Source organism: Astyanax mexicanus, chromosome 11 (genome assembly GCF_023375975.1).
Source record: "Astyanax mexicanus isolate ESR-SI-001 chromosome 11, AstMex3_surface, whole genome shotgun sequence".
Taxonomy (NCBI): Eukaryota; Metazoa; Chordata; class Actinopteri; order Characiformes; family Acestrorhamphidae; genus Astyanax; species Astyanax mexicanus.
The window spans coordinates 1,310,091-1,324,272 of NC_064418.1; the positions used below are offsets into that span (position 1 = coordinate 1,310,091).

Genomic DNA, 14,182 nt, shown 5'->3' on the forward strand with positions numbered 1-14,182 from the left:
GCGCTGTTGAGCAGCATTTACTAGCGCTAAGCACTACTAACCGCAGCCAGGACTGCTGATAATCGTGGCTAGGGGCTACTGCTAACCGCTAGCACTGTTGCTATTAAAAACGAAACATGGTGACACCCTTGTTCCTTGCTATTGTTGCTTAAAATACGCCTTATACTCCGCCTTATAATCCGCTGCTCCTTATGTATGAATTCTATCAGTCAGGTATTAAGGAGCAGTAAAGCCACTCCACTGAAGTACAGAGTTATACAGGAGTTTCAGTTTAGTTCTCCAGCACTGAGACTGAAGTAGCGTTAGTATTAGCTTTAGCTGCTAACCGATATTTCCCCATTCAGAGGTGAGTATTATCAGCCTGTAGCCTGCTGCTAAACCTGGCTAGAACTGCTGGAGCAGCATTAGCATTAACCACTAATCACGCTAGCTCTTCCAATGATTCTTCAGTGTAGCACTGTTGGGCTAGCTATTAGCCACAAATGCTAATGCTCCAGCCTTAGTGCTGGAGAAATCTAAGCTTACTGTAAATAAACTGAATCTCTCCTCAAAATACTAAACTCACTTCTTCTGACAAGGGTTGACCCACACCTTTCACTAAATGCACCACTGTCTTTCAGTTAACAATTTACTGTGTCTTTTAAATGCTGTAAAACGCTCATTTAGACCCAACATCTTCTCCAACTGTCTTCCCTCACTCATCACTCCTCAGGAGATAACAAAACCCTCCAGGAATAAATCTCTCCAGCTAATATAAAACCTGCTGTTGGTGTTAAAATGGATGTTCTGGTCCTCTCTGTAAACCGCCGAGCCTTACTTTAGTGAAAGGTCAGGCTGATAATGGCTCTGCTGTAATTGTGATTTTGTGAGCTAAGCCCTAATATGGAGTTTCTTCGTTCAACACCGCGACTCCAGAGACAGCTCTCTATACACTGCTGGATGCCTGAGGGCCTGATTTGTCGCTCAGACAGGAATCACCTGTTATCAGTTTAGACGTAAGCTCTTCGGTTTTACGTTTCTGTTTGTTTTGGTTGAGAGCTGAGGTCAGTCCATTCCTTCACATCTGCTTAACATTCATCACTGGAATATTTACTGTCATTGGGACATTTAATCTCTGAACGTTCCTCAGCAGAGCACACAAGCAGTGGTTTGAGTCACAGTTTTGCCACATGGATTTTGTGGTGGTTAATTTATTAGTAAAAACCCACTTTGTGCTTTTACTTGTCACAATACCTGTTTATTTGTTTGGACGATATATTGTCCCAAAAAGTATTGCGATAAATGATATTATTGTCAAATTAAGAAAATTCATTTGATGCCACTGATATAATGATATAATAATAATAATAATCACGTAATAATACAATTCAATTACACACCTTTAAAGAGCAGTGCTTTTTTAATTATTAAAATTGTCTAAGTAAATAAAATGTACCCTATTTTTCGCACTAAACAGCAAATTTTAAATACTTAAATTTTCCCAAAAATCATCAGTGCTCCTTATGTATAAATTCTACCAGTCAGGTATTAAGGAGCAGTAAAGCCACTCTGCTGAAGTACAGAGTTATACAGGAGTTAAAGTGAAGTTTCTCCAGCACTAAGGCTGGAGCAGCATTAGCATGGCCACACCCTTGTTCCTTTCTAGTGTCACTTAAAATGCACTTTATTATCCGCGCCTTATAGACTATACATAAAATAGTGTAAATTAAATAAGAACACTCTGTTGATATGCCGACCCATTCTCATTTATGGCTCTTTTTGGCTAGAAAAACTATAGACAATAACAAGGTCAGCAAAACTGTATGAGGTCATATCTATAGGTATATATACATTATGACATAAGTCAATAATGCAGTGTGGTCTACTCACCACTATATTATAAACATCTATCTTGTGCGCCCACTTTCTGGCCACTTCTTTAGAAACACCAATCGTGTGCCACTCATTTGCAACTTACCTTATAGCCAAAAGTCCAGCTCGTAAATGAATAAACTTGGATGAAAATGGAGGTTTTATGAGCAGATGCTTCCTGAACACGTCACTCCTCTTACACAGTTTCTTTCTCTCTGTGTTTCTACAGAGTCCAGCTGCTGCAGTACGTCATCTACGGAATCGCCTCCTTTTTCTTCCTGTATGGGATCATTCTGCTGGCTGAGGGCTTCTACACCACCAGCGCCGTCAAAGAGCTGCACAGCGAATTCAAGACCACCATCTGCGGCCGCTGTATCAGTGCAATGGTACGAGAGAAACCGTCCATAACGAATCCTGACCAATCCGGAAAATCCAAGCCCAATTATTGGTCAAACTTGACCAATCCTGTTGAATTCTCACCAATTCAAACCCAACCTCAACCCTGATGATAAATTCTGACTAATTATGACCAACTCTGACCATTTCTGACTAATTCTGGCCTACCCTCTAAACCCTAAACCCCACAATCCTTTTTATTGTGTTGACAAAATACATTTTTAAATAAATATATATAAAGCATTTATTTCAGCAGTGCTTAAAAAAAACTGACTTAACTGTACATTAAATTACAGAGTGCACGATTAGTCCAGTTTAATTGGATAAATTGAAGTATAAATTTAACACAAGTCACTGTGTGAACACGTGTATCACAATAAATATTGCCATGCGATGTTTGGCTATGTCACCCAGCCAAAAACGTAACCCTCAACTAATCCTGTCTGATGTGGATTGATTATGAAAATCCACAGTAAACAACATTATGAAATTAACATCTTTAAAGTAATGTTGAACTCTTGACCGATACTGGCTATTTCTGAACAACTTAAGTAAAATTGAAGATAAATGGATTTATATAATTGGTGTTTAGTGAAGAATATTTTTAATGATTGTAAATCTCTCTCTCTCTCTCTTTTCTTTAGTTTGTGTTTCTGACCTATATCCTGGGTATTGCCTGGCTGGGTGTGTTTGGGTTTTCGGCCGTGCCGGTCTTCCTCTTCTACAACATGTGGTCGACGTGTGCAGCTATGCGAGCTCCCACCCTCCCCACCAACCTGCCCGCTAACGAGTCCATCTGCGTCGACATGAGGCAATACGGTACAGAAATCACTCTTCAATTAGATATAGAGAACTCGGTACCACATTAAAATAAGCCTCCTTTCTGAAGGGATTATAAATGGTTTACAAAGGAGTTTATTAATAGTTATTTATTAGGTTATAAACCATTAAAAGCAGTTACAACACATAAATAGAAAGGGCAACATTTAAGATCCGGAGAGTATGTTTAAGGTATGTGGTGTATCTGTTCTGCTTCATTGGCTTTAAAGCATCGTGTGAAGAAACGGACAGTTGAGACTCTAAACCTGCTGGGAAATGTTCTCCCGTTACGGATTCCTCTGCAGAAATGACAGCTGTGCTAAACATCTGTGCAGCAGCACAGCGTTCAGAAGTGCTGACGAACTGACAAACTGTGTCTGTGTGCATCTGCTAACCCCTAACTCCTCCTGCAGGAATTATTCCGTGGAATTCCACGCCGGGTGTTGTTTGTGGATCAGCGCTGCTTGATATCTGTAACTCCAGTGAGGTAAAACACATTTATTCTGATATAATTCCATCTTTCTTTGAGTTAAAAACTTAGAAAGAGACTTTTAGAATAGGATAAATAATGTTATGCAATAGTTATATATTATGTATAAACAGCATACTTTACCAGCAGCAGGTTAAGCCCCTCCCATTCTGTATACAAGCAGTTTAGCCCTACCCACTAATTCTACAGTACTTAAACTTTGCCTGTTTACCCTACAAATTCTTAGTGTGGCCTATATATCCTTTATACCCCAACAAACCTAATCCTTGACTAATCCTAAAATACTCTTAACTGATCTTGACCATGCCTGATTATCGCTGGGAAATATGACAACGTATTTTATTATACTGTATGTGATACAATTTTAGTAGTAGTAGTTTAGCCCCTCCCATTCCGTATACAGGCAATTTAGCCCAACCCACTTATTCCACAGCACCTTAAGACCAATTTTTACTTGCGTTCACTCGACATACAAATATAAACCAATCTTAAAAAAGAAAGAGGTTATAAAGAAAGTGTTAAACCTCCTGTAATATTTTCAAGCTTGAAGATCTAGGAAAAATAGTTAAAAAGTTTCGAAAATTGTTTAAAAAAGCGTTAATTTGTGTAATGTAACATATAATGTGAAAATGGTTCATCTCACATATTTGCGAAAAAATAAACTAAAACTAAATTGCACTGTTATGTTTCAATGTAATGTAAAACTGAAGGATAAGTATGTGAGTATTATCCTATTTGAACCTCTACCTGTTAGAAGTCAGGGAAACCATTACACTAAATATTAATAGAATAATTAGTAATGGAGTTAATAATGAAATATTCACGCAGCTTGTTCCTGACAAATGATCATAACAGGAGGGTTACAGGCTAACCCTGTTTATCTCTCTGTTTCAGTTCTACCTGTCGTATCACCTGTACATCGTAGCGTGTGCTGGAGCTGGAGCTACAGTCATTGCTCTGGTAAGCTTCTCTATAACTCACACGGGCTTTACCTGGAGTTCTGCTGGTTCTGCAGAGAGTGGGGCACAAACTAACACACTATAATTTATACATTCTCATTTTCCATCTCCATATCATCTCAGAATTTAAAAGTCTTAGATTTGACTCCTATATTATTTGGTTCTCCTGCTGGTGGTGTATTAGACCAGTGGTTCCCAACCTTTTTCTTCAGGGACCCATATTTTTACCATTGTAAGCTTTGGTGACCCAACATAACCCCCCCCCCCCAAATGTAAAAGATGTAAGTGTATAATTGGGTTGGGGTGGGGGGGGGGGGGACAAATAAAAACTGACATTTACTATAGATGAATAAAATAAACACGTAAAAAAGGAAAAATTGATACATAAAACATAAGGAATTTTTATCTTATGAAGAAAAATAATACAACTATTTAAAATGAATAAAAAATAATTTATATAAAATAAAAACAAACAAACAAAAAAAAGAATACTATCAGTTTCAGTTTCAGTTTCAAATCAGTAAAACAGCTCACCAAAACCTCAACCTGTCCAAATATTGGACAATAATTGATTAACTTTACAGGCCCTCACTCATTTTCATTTATTTAACTAAACTGAGTTTTATATTCTTATATTATTATATTCAGCCTCGCGCTGAATTCAGCTCCGCGCTGCCGGAGAGAGCGCCCGCGCGCGCGCCAGAGAGAGAGAGAGAGACAGAGAGAGCGCAGCGCAGCGCGGCGAATTTTGCTTACCCTAGACTATATATAGTATTAAAATTAAACCCCTTAAAATCAAGAGGGCTTCGCGACCCATCGTGGATCTTTGGCGACCCATAGGTTGGGAACCACTGTATTAGACCACTGTTATGAAACAGATCAGCAGCATACAGTGAGAGCAACTCAGGGTAAACCACTTTTAATCTTCTAAGCATGGTGGAGGTAGTTACCCACAATGTCACAGTTCATACCTCTCAAGTCTCCCGTTTTGGCCGGAAAACTACTGTATTTTACACCTCTTTCCCGCCGTTCACCTGTATAAGTTTTTTTCCATAAAATTACCATATTAAAATAAAAAATAAATAAATAAATAAAATGTCTGTGCCTCTCCAAACTGAAATGTCACTAACCTCATGAGGTGAATTCCTTAAAAAAACAAAAAAAACACCATACTATGATGATACATACTCATACATACTATATACATATGTATAATATCATACATACTCTTTCTGACTGCAGAAAATACCATTGATCACAATAAAATATCATTAAAATAAAAATACTATATATTAATATATATAATATATAACAAATACATTTAATAATATTAATTACTAAATAATATATCATGATACTATGATATTGAACCTCGGTCGGGCTAGTGGGGCGACTCGAAGCCAATGGTGGAAATTTGTTCCTTATTTTTAAAGTTACTATAGTTAAGTAATGAGAACCCTACATCTACATTCAGTAGATGTTGAGTTTGATGGGGCTGATATTGGTTGTTTGACTCTGTGGAGTAAAATAAATGTACAGTGTTGGAGTTTGACACTTCAGCCTCTTTTTAATGATCACATTATTAATATTTTTATTTTAAATGCAGGAATTTTATGTATTGTTGATGTAAAAAAAGGCTGGTCTGCTTCATGTAGTGTAGAAATGTATTAAATGTATATTGTCTGATATGAATATGCTTACATTAATGGCATTTAGTGCTAAATTATTCACTCAGAATATCCAGAGCCAGTATTAATAGACCTCTAACAGAACTAATACATTTTCTGATACCAGAATTTATCGACAGTAAACTCACATTACAGATATAAACTCTGATTTAAGCTAAATTGTTCTTGAAATTGATTGGAGCTGAAGTGTGTTGGTTGGGTCCCACTCTCTTCTTTTATTTACAGGAGTGTTTTTTTTTGTTGCCTCACTCTTTTTCTCCTCTCACCATCCACTGCAAATCCATCTGCTTCACTGCCCCGATCACCCCGTGGCAGCTAAGGCCAAGTGCACACTTTATCATTCACAACAAAAAATCAGCAGCTCCTGGACAGGTTCTCCTAATATAGAGATTTTTAGGCTTTTACCTCAGAACCACAGACCCAAATATAGCAGATCACACATCTAATACCAAGTGTGTGCATCTCAGAACTAGATAATCTGAATAAAACTGTTTAAAGAGGTTGTTTGATGGAATAGCAGCCTCTTAAAAACATTCCCTTCTCTGTAGAGCTATTAAATAACCATATTTAAACTTTTTTTTAAGTTGTAAAGTTTAGTGGATCAGCTGAGATATACAGCATTTGCGTAGCTCTTTAGCTTTGCAAATTCACCAAATTCGAACCAAATACACCAAACACCGGATTACTCCTTTACAGGGTTCCTGCAGTTCATAAAAAGTCTTAAAACGTCTTAAATTGAAATCTGGGTATTTAAGGTCTTAAATTGTCGTAGCGCTAGCTAACATAGTTAAGCTAGCAGCGAGTTATCTAGCTACATTACTGGGGAGAGAACTAAGGTTAATGAAGAGCTAGCTAACATAGTAACATTACCGGTGAGCTAGCTAACATGCTAACACAATAACATTAGCGGCGAGTTAGCTACATTTCTGAGGAGAGAACTAAGGTTAGCTGAGAGCTAGCTAACTTTAGCGGTGAGCTTGCTAACATACTGACATTAGCAGTGAGTTATCTAGCTACATCACTGGGGAGAGAACTAAGGTTAGCTGAGAGCTAGCTAACTTTAGCGGGGAGCTAGCTAACACACTGACATCAGCAGCGAGTTATCTAGCTACATCACTGGGGAGAGAACTAAGGTTAGCTGAGAGCTAGCTAACTTTAGCGGGGAGCTAGCTAACACACTGACATCAGCAGCGAGTTATCTAGCTACATTATCGGGGAGAGAACTAAGGTTAGCTGAGAGCTAGCTAACTTTAGCGGGGAGCTAGCTAACACACTGACATCAGCAGCGAGTTATCTAGCTACATTATCGGGGAGAGAACTAAGGTTAATGGAGCGCTAGCTAACATATTAACACAATAACATTAGCGGTGAGTTAGTTACTTTACAAGGGAGAGAACTAAGGTTAGCGTAGAGCTAGCTAACATATTAATGCTAGCGGCGAGTTAGCTACGTTACCGGGGCGAGAACTAAGGTTAGCTAGCTAACATTACCGGCGAGCTAGATAACATAGTAAAGTTAGTGGTGAGTTAGCTATGTTAAGTTTTGATTTCCAATACAACAAACAATTTTCTACCAAAGAAAATATGGCTACATTTTGGGTCTTAATTATTAATAATTATATCTATTGTGGTGTAAAAAAAGGTCTTAAATTTGACTTTTAAAAAGAGTGAGCTGCCAGAAGCTGAATCAGTGGTTTGGAGGCAGAACGCTGGATGTTTTGGTAATTTTTGGTTTTCTCACCTCCGTCTCCCTCTCTGTTCTTTCCTCCAGCTCATCTACATGATGGCTACCACTTATAACTTTGCTCTCCTGAAGTTTAAGAGCAGAGAAGACTGTTGCACTAAGTTTTAACTGCAGAGCGGAGCTGGAGAACCGCACTCACAAACCACAGCGTTCCAACAGTGTGTTCCACAACCTGTAAATAGAGCCGTGTATACAGATGTAGCGTTTTTAGACTCGGGGGAGGCGGACGGACAGACAGACGGGTGGGTGGACAGACAGACGGGTGGGTGGACAGACGGGTGGGCGGACAGACGGATGGTTTAACTGGCTTCGGCTTCAGTCCCCCTTAAACAGAGACCACTAGAGATCCTTTAACCTAGAACCTATATAACAGCGGGTTCCTGAATAGAACCGAGAGGAATCTGAAATCAGAAGTATCTATCAGTATTTATAGCCGGGCTTACAGTCGTGTGCAAAAGTTTTGGCACCCTAAGCTGTTTTGAATTTTTTGTTTTGTGATGTCACAAAAATCAGCGCATTAACTTGTATCCATCTATTCAACCTATAGCACTTAAGCCCCACCCATTCAGCCTACAGCAGTGTATAGCCCCACCCATTCAGCCTACAGCAGTGTATAGCCCCACCCATTCAGCCTACAGCAGTGTATAGCCCCACCCATTCAGCCTACAGCAGTGTATAGCCCCACCCATTCAGCCTACAGCAGTGTATAGCCCCACCCATTCAGCCTACAGCAGTGTATAGCCCCACCCATTCAGCCTATAGCAGTGTATAGCCCCACCCATTCAGCCTACAGCATGTTGGCTACACCCACTCACTTTGAACTTATAAACAATATTATAGTTTATATTTCACTGCACAAACTACCATCCAGCCTACAGAAATTTAGCCCCACCCATTCAGCCTACAGCAGTTTATAGCCCCACCCATTCAGCCTACAGCAGTTTATAGCCCCACCCATTCAGCCTACAGCATGTTGGCTCCACCCACTCACTTTGAACTTATTGAACAATATTATAGTTTATATTTCAATACTGCTTTTTGAATGAAAATAAAGAGCATCCAATCAGAACGGAGGTATTTTACCTTTTTATGTGTATCATTTGTAAAGATACAGTGTTAAACTGTAAAGAATGAAGAGCGGTTGTAAAAAAAACCCAAAAAACACTAAGTGGAATATTAACCCCTTTTCGCTTTATTATTATTTTTTTTTTCTTTTACAAAAAATGTATAATTTTATATTTGTATAAAAGAACAATAAACTTATGATCCCTTTATAGGAACTTGGGGTGCCAAAACATTTGTATTGCAAGATTGTATTTAGAGAAAAAAGATCTACAAAAATAGTGCCAACTGTAAATGCTGTAAGAGGCTCCACCTCCTTTCTAAACATGTTTACAAGTAAAATTATCTGTTATACTTCGTTGCGAGTTGCGTCCTGAACTTTTATTCAGTTTTTTAGGGAAGCCTGACGCTGAATCTGGCGTCGTCTCATCCTTACCGAAGTTTCCCAGCAGGAAACGATTGATTATCACGATTACGCAACATAAAATGAGTTCACGTTCTTAGAGAAGACACTCCGTAACAAATCTGATGTTTTTTAGTTGCGTAGCTCATAAAATTCTACACTTATTTAAACAATTACAAGATAAAAGATAAAAGAAAGCAGAAATCGGTTTATTTCGTTTTATTTCTCCCTTTTGTTTTGGTTTCGTTTCCTTTTATGGTTTTATGGGGATGCGACCCGAAAGCTACGTTAACACTTACGTTTATTTTTACTATTTAGAAATAGAAATATCTCAAAAAAAGAGAGAGAGAGAGTAAGAGAGTTATTATTATTAACAAACCCTGCATGCCTTTTTACAGTTCTTTAATGTTTATTTTTACTCAGTATTACGTGTTTCAGCAGTATTACGTGTTTTCTTCCTTACGATTTTGAAAGAATGTAGCTGATTTTCTTTCATCTTGCGTACGAAATAAACACTTTGTTTACGAAACCCGTGGTCCGAGGTGGTCTTTATCGTATATTATTTTACAGAGACGTATTTCTGTTTTTTATTGTGCTCGTAATTTTTGTTGACTAACCGCTGAGCTAGCCTGCACTGCCTAACCTGCTCCATCACGCAGCTTCTGAAACCTCACTCTGTCCTGAAGTGTCTTGTTTTATTAATAACATTAATATTAATTGTAACAATCATAATAATAATGGTCTGTTATGGTATGGTTTGTTTGTATTGTGTTGTATTGTACACTGCCTGGCCAAAAAAAAAAAAAATCACCAAGATCTTGCAGCAGCATTGATGATGGTAGAGTCTGACCAACCGCTGCACAAAGCAGCTCTTCTCCATCCAGCACATCCCAAATATTCTCAATGAGGTTAAGATCTGGACTCTGTGGTGAACTCTCTCTCAATCCATGTGTGAAAATGATAAATGATGATCTCATGCTCCCTGAACCCTGAACTCTTTCACTATTCCAGCACCATCAATCCTGATATTGCCTTATCTTGGAATATGAATTAAAAAAAAAATCCATTGATGGAATAATCTGGTCTATATTCAGTATATTCAGGTAGAGTCAGCTGACCTCATTCTTTCAGCACATACTGTTACTGAACCTAAACCTGCAGACCAACTGCAGCATCAACCAACCAACACATCATTTACTTACATACATACATTTTTTGTTTGGCCAGGTAGTGTGTTTTTGTATGTGTTAAGCCCTATTCTGACGGGATTAGTTTCTCAATGGGTCGTGGGGTTTATCCTCTGTGATTTTATTCCCGTCCAGAATGATCATGTACGTGTTTTTCTCAGACGTTTTTCTCTGAACTCTTCGTGCTCCTCCGGTAATTTTAGTCCCGTCCGGACGCACTTCTGAGTTTTGTCTCCTTGCCTTTAATAAAATAGATATTTGTCCATGGTTTCCACGGAGATCCACATTAAAAAAACAACAGTGAGTGGAAATGGAGGAGCTACTGAACTCCATGTGTCATGTGACCGAGAAAGCCGAGAAAAAACTCACGGGTCCTCCTGTTTTTTTTTTTGCAGTCTGCATGCACTGAGTAGAAGTGTGAAATATTTTTTTACAGACGTAATTACGGTGCGCGGCCGTGGACAAATAGCTATTTTATTAAAGGCGAGGAGACGAAACTCTGACGAGATGTGCGTCCGGACGGGACTAAAATTACAGGAGGAGCACGGAGTTCAGAGAAAAACAGTAGATAATTCAGCCTGTAATTTTCTCAGAGGACGTCTGAGAAAAACACCTACATGATCGTTCTGGACGGGAGTAAAATCATAGAGGAAATTACCCAGAACCCCTGAGAAACTAATCTCGTCCGGATAGGGTTTAAGTGTGTGTTTGTGTGTTTGTGTGTGTGTTGCAGTCGTAGCTGTAGCTTTGCTTTGCTTTGATTAACCTGCTGACGGTGGCGCCGCTCGGCCTCTCTCTTACAGATCCACTACCTCATGATCCTCTCGGCCAACTGGGCGTATCTAAAGGACGCCAGTCACATGCACGCCTACCAGGACATCAAACACAAGGAGGAGCGCGAGCTGCAGGACATCCAATCACGCTCCAAAGAGTGCCTCAACTCCTACTCGTGAAAAATCGTGAGAGGATTCGCTCGCATGACCAGCCGAGAGAGAAAACGAAAGAGAGAGAGCATCAACAAAACCTGCCAACAGCACCGCACTGACTAACCCTGCTCCTAACACACTAATACACCCACCGCACTGACCCCCACCTACCCCCCTACCTACCCCCATCACCCTCACCCCCAACCCGTCTGCAGGGACCTTTTTTCTACTTCTTTACACTGTTTTTCATAAAAATGCAAGTTTTTTCTCAGCGTCTTTTTCTTACTGTAGCCCTTTTTTATGATCCAGTTCTGCTGGTGAAATGTTGCACTATTCAACACCCACAACTCAAAACACACAAACATGGTACTGATGGGGAGAAAAAAAATATTTTTTTCCATTTAAAATCACTATTCAATATTATTTTTTAATTATAAGACTTGGTAAAAGGTGACAAATATTATACCTAACCCCTAGTCTAATAGTTATTCCTAAATTAAATCTTTATTTCTCTTACTTTTGACCCCTGTATAATAATAATAATAATAATAATAATAATAATGTAAGAATATTTAAAATGCATTCAAAATTTGCATTTTTTTTGGGTAAATTTTTGGTAAATTTTTCCAGTAAAAGTGTAAGAAGTAAAACAATCTGCAATTAAACACTTTCAGTGGCTAAAACTTAAAAAACAAAGATGTTACTTTTTTTTCCAATTGCAGAATTAGTTGAAATCACTGGACAAGCTTTACAGTCCTCTATCCTACTAAACATCATCACACCAAAAAGTTTCAGCCATAAAGCGAAGGAAATCTCTGTAATTTTAATTTTAATTTGACCATTAAAAAAGCTTTAAAAGTAACATTTTAGCCACTGAAAGTGTTTTTATTGCAGTTTGTTTTACCCTTTAAACTTTTACTGGAAATATTAAATATTCCTACATTATTATACAGGGGTCATAAATAAGAGGAAATAACATTATTTAGTAATAACTTTTAGACTAGATTTTAGATGTAATTTTTAACACAGAGTCTGTGTCCTTGTTTGACTGGTCAGAGCTGTTTTTAGTGAATACTGGACCTGTTTGGCACCACTGTGATTTTTCTAAAGCTGTTTTTTTTAGGTTAGACCTTTACACTTTAACTTTAAACCATCCACCCCCCTCACAGACCTCCACGTCTACCTCAGATTTACCACAACAACCACATGAAGAAACCGCATCAACCACTAAACGTAGCTGAAACTTTAAGCTACAGAACTTTTTAATTTTTGTATCATCTGTAATTGTGATTTAAATGATTGATTTAATCCTGAAAAAAACATGCAGAAAAGCAAGTCAATTTTTTGATAAAATTCATTCAAATTTGCCAAAGATTGACAATTTCAATAGATACAAAAATAACTGAAACAAATATTCAGAATGTAAAAAAAAATGGGATCTACTGATTTGAGCTGATTTAGTTTGCTGAGGTTACTTTTACAGTTTTGTGCCATTCGTCACTGTAGACCTGAAGAAAAATAAATGTACATTTTGGGTTTTTTACATTTTTGCTTTAAAATTAGTTTTAAGTTTTTAGTTTTAAACCCTATTTTTCAGCTTTTAATTTTTTTTTTCAGTCGAGAAGAGAGAAAGAAATGGTGCGATCGCCTTTCCACCCTGAAATTTTACAGAGCATTAGTTTGTAAAATTTGATATATTTTTGTAGATTTTAAAAGCATTTTTTAGATGAATCTTTTCTTCCAGTTCTCTGTACTAAGCTTTATCTCTGGAGGGACAGCTGGTCCTGAGGACGCGTGACCGTTAACCTCTGTTCTCTGTGTGAAAGAGAGGAGTGATTCTAAAACTCATTTTTCTGTATGTTCTGTTTTTAACAGACAGGTGATGATTTTTAAGCTGGTTGAAGGTTTTTTACAGGGGGACGTTGATGTTACTGGTTATTGCATGAAGGACGTCGCTGTCTGGGCAGTGTTTAGTCATTTATACTGACTTTTCTAGTAGGCAGTGTTTGCCCTTTTCCCTTTTTTAACTGTATTGTAACGTTTTGTTTATTGATTTTTGTTTTGTTTTAAATATAGAATTAGTTTTAGTAGAACTTTTAGCCTCTATATTAATTCAGATATATGACCTTTGTATAAAACTCGGCTTTTGTAATCTAATAGTGTCCTTCATGCATGTTGAGGGATTCCATTAAGTTTGTATTTTTGATCGTTATTGATTATTCATTTTAAATATTGATTTTATGATGGCATCCATTGCATAATTTTATCCTAGATTTGGACACAGAGAAGCCGTGCTGCTCGGCTTTCTCCTCTGATTAGACCATGTTTTTATGTAAGAAAATTGAGAGAAAATGTTGAAAATGTTAAAATGCTGAAGCTGTTTGTGGTGAAATCTCAAAATATTGTTTATAAAAAAAATAAAAATTCATCTGAGAGCAGGAGGACTCTACCTGTGGAGATAAAAAGTGCTACATTTAATACTTTTCTCTTTTAATCACATGCAAAATATTAATAATATTATCCTTTTTTGAGCTTATTTCAACTGTGGATTCAGCAGGTTTTTAAATTCTTTAACAGCTGATAAACCTTTTTTATGAAAATAAAATAAATAAAAAATAATCCACTGCATTGTAATGTGTTGTTTTCTTTTTTTTTCTT

General features: G+C 37.6%; 1 protein-coding gene across 3 annotated transcripts in view; it reads left to right on the forward strand.

Moving 5' to 3' along the window:
• Positions 1-14,152, forward strand: part of gpm6bb (glycoprotein M6Bb) — a 48,326-nt gene extending 34,174 nt beyond the window's left edge. For 2 of the 3 annotated variants that reach the window (XM_049485293.1, XM_049485292.1), the window contains exons 3-7: positions 2,081-2,237; positions 2,892-3,066; positions 3,480-3,553; positions 4,451-4,516; positions 11,402-14,152. In XM_049485293.1, coding sequence (XP_049341250.1) covers positions 2,081-2,237; positions 2,892-3,066; positions 3,480-3,553; positions 4,451-4,516; positions 11,402-11,551 — 622 coding nt within the window. In that variant the 3' untranslated portion in view covers positions 11,552-14,152. Of the gene's footprint in view, positions 1-2,080; positions 2,238-2,891; positions 3,067-3,479; positions 3,554-4,450; positions 4,517-7,973; positions 8,548-11,401 lie in introns of those variants that run through there. The other variant, XM_007227701.4, reaches the window with a different exon arrangement.
• Positions 14,153-14,182: the final 30 nt, after the last annotated feature.